The sequence below is a fragment of the Zea mays genome, chromosome 9, assembly GCF_902167145.1.
Source record: "Zea mays cultivar B73 chromosome 9, Zm-B73-REFERENCE-NAM-5.0, whole genome shotgun sequence".
NCBI lineage: Eukaryota > Viridiplantae > Streptophyta > Magnoliopsida > Poales > Poaceae > Zea > Zea mays.
In genome coordinates this window covers 49,393,745-49,404,473 of record NC_050104.1, presented here as the reverse complement: position 1 = coordinate 49,404,473, position 10,729 = coordinate 49,393,745, and the positions used below count along the sequence as shown (strand labels likewise).

The 10,729-nt window shown below is 42.6% G+C and overlaps 1 protein-coding gene and 1 long non-coding RNA gene across 2 annotated transcripts; one reads left to right on the top strand and one right to left on the bottom strand.

Moving 5' to 3' along the window:
* The first annotated feature begins 730 nt into the window (after positions 1-730).
* Positions 731-2,271, top strand: LOC109942279 (uncharacterized). The gene is made up of 2 exons (XR_002265003.1): positions 731-1,094; positions 2,021-2,271. It is a non-coding gene; the product is annotated as an uncharacterized lncRNA (long non-coding RNA).
* A 3,125-nt stretch (positions 2,272-5,396) lies between these two features.
* On the bottom strand, positions 5,397-7,338 carry LOC103638353 (AT-hook motif nuclear-localized protein 25). Its single transcript, XM_008661286.4, has 2 exons — positions 7,069-7,338; positions 5,397-6,929 (listed from the first exon to the last, which is right to left on the bottom strand). The coding sequence occupies exon 2, from the start codon at positions 6,796-6,798 to the stop codon at positions 5,869-5,871; it is 930 nt and encodes a 309-aa protein (XP_008659508.1). The 5' UTR covers positions 6,799-6,929; positions 7,069-7,338; the 3' UTR covers positions 5,397-5,868.
* Between the last annotated feature and the right edge of the window lie 3,391 nt (positions 7,339-10,729).

The following is a 10,729-nucleotide window of genomic DNA, read 5'->3' as shown; positions in this document are numbered from 1 at the left end:
GGCCCATTTCCAGTTTTCATCCCGCGCGGCCCAACTCCCTGCGCAGCCCAACTCGTGGAATCCGCGCGCGCCTGTCAAGTCCTCGCGAGTCACTGACGTGTGGGCACATCTGGTTAGGAGCATCCTCTCTCGCTAACGGTGGGCCCATGTGGTCAGCTCCTTCGTACCTGCTTCCACAACAGCCTCCACCACGGTCGGCGCACGAAGTTTGGCCAGCAATCCAATCGCCAAGGATCCTCTCCCCGCCTGGAACCACACTGGATCAGTATCGCAGTGCTCGTCAATCATTTCATCCCCTACAATATCGACAAGTCCATAAGCTTTGGCTTCGTCTGCTGACATAAAAACATCTCTTTCCATGTCTTCGGATACAACCAAAAAGGCTTGCCTGTTCTTAGTGCATAAACCGTTGTGATCATTTCGCGAACTTTGTGTAACTCTTCCACTTCTAGTAAAAATTCTGGTGTCCTTGCCCGATAATAAGCACTAGCAGGTTGGTGAAGCATAATCCTAGCGTGAGGGAATGCTATACGCTTGGTGGGTTCTCCTCCAAGCAGAATGAAGGAGGCCATGGACGCGGCTATTCCGAGGCATATTGTATATATATCAGGTGTCACCGTTTGCATCGTATCAAAAATCGCCATTCCTGAGATTAGCCACCCGCCAAGGGAGTTTATAAACAAAAAAATATCGCTAGCTATAAGACCCAATTCCCTCGACGATTAACCACCTTAACTACCTCCTCGTCACCTAGATCTCAGCCGCCATCGTCGTGTACGCCTGGGTTGGTGAAGGAGGGAGCACCGCCGGGAGAGATCGACCGCCGCACCCATATCCCGGGTACGCCGCCGGGAGAGATCGACTGCCGCACCCATATCCCGGGTACGCCGCCGGGAGAGATCGACCGCCGCACCCATATCCCGGGTACGTCGCCGGTCGGTGTCCGGGGAGGCGTCAGGGACGTTCCCGATCGTGCGCAAGCAAGCAATCGGGCCTAAGCGTCACCATAGCTTAGCGAATTGCTCGCCGGTAATCAGCTCGGCGTCACCATCCACATTGTCGTGTGGCCAGCGTCACGTGAACACCGATAGGAGGTAAGGAGACCTTCGTTGAGTCCGCCTAAGTCCCCTCTACGCGTAGGTCGAGCCGGGGTCGTGGTATGTTCACCGGGGGTCGCGATGGGAGGCTCGCCGGCATGGCTCCGCCATGGCCTGTGGTGGCGCTGCCTAGGGATGGCGAGGGTTGGAGGAGGGTGTGTCCACCATTCGATCATAATCAACGGTTGAGATGAGTGCTAGAGATAACGTTTCAACCATTAAATCTGGGGCGCTCGGTGGTGATCAGATGGTAAGGAATAGGTCAACTTGTGGATGTCCCTTGGGTCATTGATCTCTGATCCTAGCGTCTAGGGTGTGTGCCGATTCATAATAAACACAGATCTAATCCGCGCCATCACCTTTTAATCGAACGGCTCTGAGCGCACGATAACTCTTCGGCCTGTGAATCTTGCAAAAGAGTCACTAGTGACTATAAAAATAGAACCTGCCGTCCATGCAAGTGCTTGTTCTATTACAAACTAGTCCTAAACTTATGATTTTGACCCTGCGCTCTTGGAAATTATAATTCGAGGTCCAAACTGTTAGGGAAATTAATAAAGTGAGCACATAAAGTGATTTCTAGTACAAAAATAATTCTAAAAACTTGTTTAATTCATATTTAATTCATCTTAACTCCTTTTTATCCATTCCAGTTGCATTAAATTCATATTAATATTGTTTATCATTTGGTAACCTTGTTTTATCATAGAATATAGATTAAATTTATGCACTTAATTTATTCTATATTAAACACCTAAGTCTTTAGAAAATCATAACTCTTTAACTATAACTCCGATTTTAGTGGTTCTTGTACCTAGGATCTAGTTACGATGTGTAGAATTTTATTATGCAGTTTGTTCTTATGCTTGGTGTGATGTTAATTTTTCTTATACCATGTTTGTTTGTATTGCTCCGAATAGCAGGGAGGTTACAAGTCACTTGAAGACCAAGTGAGTACCTGTGAATCTCAAGTCTAAGGCAAGTTGTGCCCTTGATCACTTTTCTTTACCTAATAATGTTTCTGTTAATCACTGTGACATGTTCAGATTAATTTGATGGGACCTAATATGTTTTCCTAGCATTATTTATCCCTCACCTTGCAAACAGATGAATTATTGGGTAGATTTGCTATTGCTCTACCTAGTTTTGGAAAACTAATGTTTTATTATGATCATGTTCCAATTATGTTGTTGTTTAATTATTATTCATGATAAGATCATATTGTTAATTGGAACATGGAGAACCACTTGGGAAAACAGTGCTACCACAAGGGTGGAATGGGACGCCCTTGGCCAAGTAATTAGGAAAGCTAGGGAGAGATTACCTTACCCTGAAGGGGCAAGAGGAGAGGCGTCGCTGCTAAAGTATAGGGAGGTCCTCGGGTCGAACTGTTTGTAAAGCTTTTCGGACGAGGGATTCCTATGCTTCCTTCTTCCTGAATTCGTAGCGGGTTTATAAGTAGGGTGACAATAGGCTCTAAATTTTATACTATAAAAATTTAAGGGTTAGATCAAATTAGTATCGGGCTCTATTTCTATTCATTTTAACTAAAATTTATGTAGGGCCCTAAGAAATTGTGAAAAAACATTTGGTTCGTGATCCATTACTATATAGGGGCTAGGTTTGACAAATAGGAAGAGATGTGGTGGAAGAGGAGACGTAGAGCATGTTTGTTTTAGCTTTTGCTGACAAGTTTATCTGAGAATCTAGTTGTGGGGAGAATGGCTTGTTCGCCTGGCGCCGCGCTCGAATAAGCCAGGAGAATCTGAGTATTGTTGTGATTACGTGCGAAAGAAAATGAAAGAGTCTATAGGATTTAGGATCTATATGTTGATAATTTCTACCGTCGTGACGAATCGACCGATTCTTTGTTCAAGTTGATTTTAGACGTTCTTTACTAAAACGATTTTATAGAAGCGATCTTAAAAGCTGGACGTTTGGCGGTCGGTCTGAAAAACTGAATATTTAGCAGTTCGTAGCAGCTTGTGGTGGGCAAAAACTAAAAAAAGCTCAGAAGTCAGAAAAAAAGCTAAAACAAACCGGGTTGTAAAAACGGGTTTCAATGGCCCGTTTAATTTGAGGTGACGTGCATACACTGGTTGCCAACGGAGTTAAAGGATTTTTAAATCTGTGACCTAGTTAACCACCACTGCCCTTTTTGGTTTGGGTTCTCGGCAGTAACATCAAACGGCGCCGCATGTGTGGCGAACAAAAGCTGCGCCATACTTTCGAGGAGAAGACAAAGAGGAATGCTGCCCTCATGAGTGCGGCACGCCACGTATTGCCGTTGCTTTGGTCGCAAAGCAAACGCAGGCTAATCTTAGCTGTGGCGAGTCGTGGCAAGGTGTAGACATGAAACAAACACGCCAAAACAAATGTGAAGCTAGTTTTAATCTATACTTTAGAATAACAGGGATGTCAGTCACACCCATGGATTTCATACTCATTGGGTATGGGTCTAGGTGTCCAATTTCACCATAAGTATCTATCCTGATCCGTAAAATAATAAGTTGGGTTGTGTGTAACTTTTAAACCATAGGTGCTCAATGGGCCCTTTAATACTAACTTTAAGCCATTTTTCCGAAACTTTAGCTCGAAGAGATCTACAACTTTGTAGTACATCATTTTTTGTTTAAATATATATTCATGTTGAAATTATTGAACTCGAATGAAGATCCAGAAATGAAGATCAAGTTTATACGAAAATCATATAGCTCGAAGAGATCTACAATTTTGTAGGCAATATATTTTTGTTTAAATATATATATATTCATGTTGAAATTATTAAATAATGTCCAAAATTATATCAAAGTAAAACTTTCAAATGGCATAAGATAGTGTAATACAATACAAGATAGTCCATACACATGTGATATATAGGTCATTAATAAGTTATAGAGTATTGGAATTACACATGTGATCTATAGTATGGTACTTTGTTATACTTTTGGACATTATTTCAATAATTTCAACATGAATATATATTTAAACAAAAATACGACGTACTACAAAATTGTAGATCACTTCGAGCTATACGATTTTCGTATAAACTTCATCTTCATTCCTTGATCTTCATTCGAGTTTAAAAATTTCAACATAAATATATATATTTAAACAAAAATTTGATGTACTACAAAATTGTAGATCTTTTCGAGCTATATGTCGTATAAACTTATTCTTCGTCTGAGTTCATATGTAGAAGTTATGATTTTATTAAAAAATATTGTACAAGGAAAAGAAAACGAGTTCATATGTAGAAGTTATGATTTTATTAAAAAAATATTGTACAAGGAAAAGAAAACGAGTTCCCGAAACCTGGGTATCCATATCTCACCTGAATATCCGAGTATTTACTGGATAGTTTCTGCCCCAAATCCGACCTGAATACAAAGCTATACTATCACTCGTATCCGGCTCGAATGTAAAAGTATTTGAATCCATATCGAAAAACGGGTACTATCTATATTCAGTACCAATGAATATACCCGACCTATTTTCATCCCTACTCAATCCTACAATGGCTCTACAAAATTCCTATGCAGTGGCTCAACTGTTAGGAATTTTATGAGTTTTAATTCACAACAAGTTAAAATTCTTCATATTTTTTCTAATCTCATCCAATCTATATGAATTGGAAATAACCGGAAAAGAACAAGACCTTCATGTGTCTAAACTCCATTAGAAAATTTATTGCATTTCCAATACCTATGTTCCCAATTCCTATAGGGTTGCTTTATCATGTGTTTTTTCCTATTCCTTTGTTTTTTGGATATCATGTGTGTTCTAACGAGACCCTAAACCTATCAAATTGTGGACTCTTGTTGGAACTATAACTCCAATTCCATCTATAACAAAATCAAGCCCACATGTAAACAAAATTTCATCATTTTTTTTACAATTGTGGCCGGCTATTCATTAACAAGTGAAGTCGTGAAAAAGGTGAGTACTGACAAAAGTTTGTTTTACGAGAATGTTAAACGATAACTATGCGGTCATGAAGTGCGCAAAAAAAACATTGTAGGTTTGTGGCTGTGTATGGTCATTAAGGCTAATGTTGGTTCATTGTGTTTTTGCTTATGTTAAACTAAGGAATGCGAGGTAAACAGGATTGAAAAGATGAAACCAGCAAAAGAGAGAATGTAAGTACTACTAAAAAGGCCTATAATAAGCATCATTTTAAATAATACTCTCTCCGTCCCAAATTAAAATTTATTTTACTTAATTAATAGATTCATTTATATATATATATATATATTATTTTTATTTATTTGAATATAGACATAAAAATCAAACCAAGAATTAAAACGACTAATATTATGAGACTAGTATTTTATAACGGAGGGAGTTAATAGAATAGAAGTGAAAGGCAAATGTCATGACAACTTGACAAACATCGTTCCAAAGCAAAAGAGGACAAGAAGTCGACAGGATGGTCTCTAAACAGTTAACACTGGACCTAATGACCTTCCTTGGATTTTGTTGGACCAATAGACCACCCAAAAAATAGACATGCATCGTCGGTAGTACTCACTTTTCCATAGCCATAGATGGTAATGGTATACATCGATCTGGATTGTTTCCAAGTCGAAGTCGAACACCATGGCAACATGCATTATCACCAAATCACCACATGGCCTGGTGCCCTCGTCAAAGTGTAGCCTTCAACCAAAATGCAGGATTAAGGAGCTTCTCCGTCATGGATCGCGATCTCTTGGAGATTCTTGCCGTGATACAAATGCAGCTGCCAAGAGAAAGAGATCGGTATGCCATATCAAAACGGTGGCCTTATACCACCGCTCCAGGTGCCGAAGTTCTCTCCGGGCAACTCGTAGCCAGCCGCGTTCCCTCCAAGATCATACAGTGACATGCCATGACCAATGCCGCCGACATCGCCACCCGTCACTCCAGAAGACTGCGACGCCTCCTGTTGCTGTCCTTCGGCCGGCTCCACTGCTGCGCCTTGGGTTTCTGTGACAGCGGCAGCGGCTGCGGCTGCCGTGGCCGCCTCCTCCTCCTCTTCCTCCAGAGGCAGCCGCTCGTAGACGGCGTTGGCGAACGACGCGGCCATGAGGACTACGGGCCCGGCGGCGATGAGCTGGCCGGCCACGCTCCCGCCCATCACCTGCCCCTGCCCGCCAGCGACGTACACGCTGAGGTTGCTGGCCCCGGGGGGCGCGGGCGGCGGCAGCACCGTGCCCGTGAGCGACAGGATCTCGAACTGCCCGCGCAGGGTAGCGAGGAGGCTGCCCGGGGGATCGGCGCCGGGCTGGCGTAGCGCGAGGTTGGAGACGGCGCCGCCTCCGCTCAGCACGCATACGCCGCGGCAGCGGCGGCGCGCGTACTCGGAGACACACTCGACGATGTCGGCTCCGGCGGCGACCTCGAGCAGGTGGGAGTGGAGCGCGTTGGGGCTGTCCCGCGTTATGATGATAGGCGGCTTGGGCTTGTTCTTTGACCCCAGCGGCCGCCCGCGCGGCTTCCTCGTCGGCCCACCGGACCCCCCGCTGCCCTCCGAGGCGGGCTGATCCCCGCCCGGATCGACGTTCTCCGGCGACGGCGCGGAGCGCTCCATCTTGACGTGGGAGGACGGGGATAGCGGCGCCTGCTGGTGCTGCTGTAGCAGCTGCTGTTGCTGCGCACGGAGGAGTTCCAGGTAGTGCGACGCGGCCCCACCGCCGCCGCCGGGATCCATTCCGGCCATGACGCCCTCACCGCCGCGCTCCCACCACTTGCTTGCCGCCAGCTTCTTGATCTCGCTAGTTCGTCTTCGTCCCAAGGTATCTGCTTGAGCCAACTCCTTTTGTGGACTGTCTGCTTGAAGGATCCCCTCACCTGCGCCATAGATGCCGAGCAAAAATCAAACTCCAATCGACCAAACATTTGCATATTCCAAGTTGGTAGCGGTGACAAAGCAAATGACCGAATCTAGAGAGAGAGAGAGAGATAGAGCTACCCGTGGAGTGACCAGTACCTGCTGCAGCAGTAGTGTGGGGGCGATCTAGAGGTCAGAGCGCACGCGCGCATCATACATCCAGCAACCTTGCCTGTGCTCCAACTAAAATCTTGCCGGTGCGGCGTGTTGCGGCGCGGCGCGGCGCCGCCCAAGCAAAAAGCTCTTGGGGTCAGTCAAGGTTCTGGAGGAAGCAACTGGCGGCAGCAAGAAAGAGGCGGTAGGTGGGCTCTAGCCTCTCGGGGCCGGCGCGGGTGAATAGCGATAGCCGAGCTTTCTACCATGCTCTATTACTCTATTCGGCAGAGTTTTTTTACTGTGAAAAATAAAATTTAAGAACTAATTTGAAAACTTCATTTTTTTAAGAAATTTTACTTTCCTAAGAAAAAATAAACTAATTTTTTTAGAAAATAAAAATTCTTTATAAAAATGCGGTTCTCAAACTAACTCTAAATTTAGAATTCACTTCGTAAACAGTGTGACGATCGTGGGACCATAAAATACAGGATATGAGGCGCTCGATCAGCCCCTAAATTCGATCCTTCGAGTCTAGTTTAACTCTATTTTTCTAATAAATTCCTATTTTTTCAAAACAAAATAAACTATTTTCTCTTGAGTTCTTAGAAAAATAGGTTCTTAAACGGGTTTTCAAAAAATATTTTCTGATCTTTATAGCACTTTTTAAAAAATCATGTCCTCTATATTTTATTGTCTCGAACGATATTTTTTAAGTTTGATCCTATATATCTACAGTGTTAATATATTGTATAATCTGTATTGTTTTTTAACTATCGATTATTATATATTTTAATGCCACATGTCATGAAATTAAAGTGCTTGTTACAAACAAAATATTGATTTATACATAGATTACTCATCTTTGAAATGTAGCATAACAAATTACTAGAATAATTAAAATAAATATACTACAACACCTACAGAACCATACTACAACACCTACAGAACCTGGTGCATTCTGCATGTTCAATATTTAAAGTAAGTTGCATCATTAAAATAGAACACATAATGATCATTTGGAGGGCATCTATAGTTCTTATGACCGAATAAATATTTAGGAAATGTTTGGTTTAAGGAATCACTCCATCCAAAATGAGATGGTACATTAATGGGTCCATTCCTCAAATTTGGTGGGATGACCCTTGTTGGTCACTTATTCTCGAATGTTGTGAATCAAGAACAAGACAACACAATAGTTAAAGGTAAGAACCTTCGTCCTCCGAAGTATTATCTCCTCTTGGATTTCAGACGAAGGTCATGAAGGACATGCCTTCATGATTCATGAGAATAAGAAAATCTATTGGTTCTTACACATATGTATTTCATAATACACACATGAACATTATCAAAATTTGTAACTATATTTTCATTTTTGTGAATGATGAAGTTGCGTTATTCATGACCTTCGTCCAAGATTCATTATACCCGAAGGGAGGTAATGATTCGAAGGACAAAGGTCCTTAACGTTTAACAATCGTGTTGCCTTGTTTTATGGTTCGCAGTAATCAAAAACAAGTGATCAACATTGGCACCCACCTCCAATAAACTCACTTTCACGACCACGACAATGGCTTCACAAGGTCATCAAGCTACGTCATCTTCGGCCACGAAGCTAGTGCTCCCAATCACAGGTGGTTCAAGCTCCGAACCAGCCAATAAGAAGCAAAAGAAGGAAGCACAGAGAACAGTACAATATGTTGGAGTACAAGGACCCTTCATCAAGTCCAAATGGTCCCATGTGTCAATTACATTTTCTCAATAAGACCTTTAGCTTAAGGATTACCCTCACAATGATGTCATGGTCATTTCATGTGTCATTAAAGGGTTCTTGGTACACAATGTCCTTGTAGACACGGGTAGTGTAGCAGACATTATCTTTGCAAAAGCTTTCAGACAGATGCAAGAACAATATGACAAAATACATGATGCAACCCACCCCCTATGTGGCTTCGGAGGAAAACATATAATGGCACTTGGAAAAATAATAATGCCAATCACCTTCGGCTATGTGCACAACACCAAAATGGAGCAAGTTGTATTTGACATTGTAAACATGGATTATCCTTACAATGCAATCATTGGACGAGAGACATTTAATGCTTTCGAAGCAATACTTCATCTAGCATACTTCATCTAGCCAAGAGGCTGCTAGAAGGGCCGAAGGGAATTAGACGGATTCCAGGGCCATTCACAATATAGACGAATCCGAAGCTCACCAGCAGCATAAGTACATAAGAGATAAGGCTGCTTCGGTGGATCAACCAAAGTCTATGCTTTTGTGCGAAGACATAGTTTAATAGAAAGTGTTGTTTGGATCCCAATTGTGTGAGGAAGAAGAAAAGGCTTTTTAAAGTTCTTGTTCAATAACAAAGATGTCTTTGCTTGGTCAGCTAACGATCTTTGTGGTGTCAATAGAGATGTCATCGAGCACTCTCTCAATGTAGACCCAACCGTTAGACCGAGGAAGCAAAAGCTTCGGAAGATGTCAGATGACAAAGCCGAAGGTGCAAGAAACAAAGTTAAAAGACTCATCAGTGTTGGAGTGATCAGAGAGGTGACATACCCAAAATGGCTAGCCAACACTGTGATGGTAAAGAAGGCCAATGGAAAGTGGAGAATGTACATCGATTTCACAGATCTCAATAAGGCGTGTCCAAAGGATGAATTTCCCTTGTCAAGAATAAACTCCCTCATAGATGCGGCACCCACTTTGGAGCTTATGAGCCTGCTGGACTGTTACTCAGGTTATCATCAGATTTTGATGAAGAAAGAAGATAAGCCCAAAACAAGCTTCATAACCCCTAGTGGAACTTATTGCTATCTTCGGATGCCTAAGGGGCTCAAGAATGCTGGAGGAAGCTTCAGCAGGATGAATTCCAAAGTTCTCTGCACTCAAATTGGTTGGAATGTTTTGACATATGTTGATGATATCATAGTCAAAACTACGAAGCAAGAAAATCATATTGCTGATTTGCAAAAAAACATTTGCCAATTTTAGAAAAGGCTGACCTCAAGTTAAACCCAGAAAAATGTGTCTTCGGGGTAAAGAAATGAAAATTCCTTGGATGTGTAGTATCAACAAAGGGGATTGAAGCTAACCCAAACAAAATAGAAGCTATACTTCGGATAAAACCACCAAAGTCAAGAAAAGGTGCTCAGAGATTGATAGGAAGGATGGCATCATTGAATAGGTTTATTTCAAGATCAGCAGAAATGAATCTGCCATTCTTCGAAGTATTAAAGTCAGCTGAAGTCTTTCAATGGAGGTCGGTTCAGCAAAAGGCCTTTGAAGATTTGAAACAATATCTTATACAGTTAACAACTTTGACTCCACCTTCATCAGGAGCCCCATTGCTATTGTATGTAGTAGCTTCCCAGGCGGCAGTTAGTGTAGCTCTAGTGCAAGAAAAGCAAGATGAACAAACAACGAAACAAGTCCCAATTTACTTCGTCTCCTAAGTACTAAGTCCATCAAAAGATACTACACAGAGTTGGAGAAGGTACTCTATGCTGTACTGATGGCCTCCAGGAATCTTTGGCACTATTTCCAGTCCTACCACATCATAGTACCTTCGTCTCAACCTCTAAAGAATATCGCAAGGGACAGAGAAGCTATATGAAGGGTTGACAAGTGGGCTGCAGAGTTGAACGAGTTCACCATTGA

Bases quoted from the DNA above. Each gene is read 5' to 3' on its own strand.
- LOC103638353 (XM_008661286.4), bottom strand. From the start codon at position 6,798: ATGGCCGGAATGGATCCCGGCGGCGGCGGTGGGGCCGCGTCGCACTAC.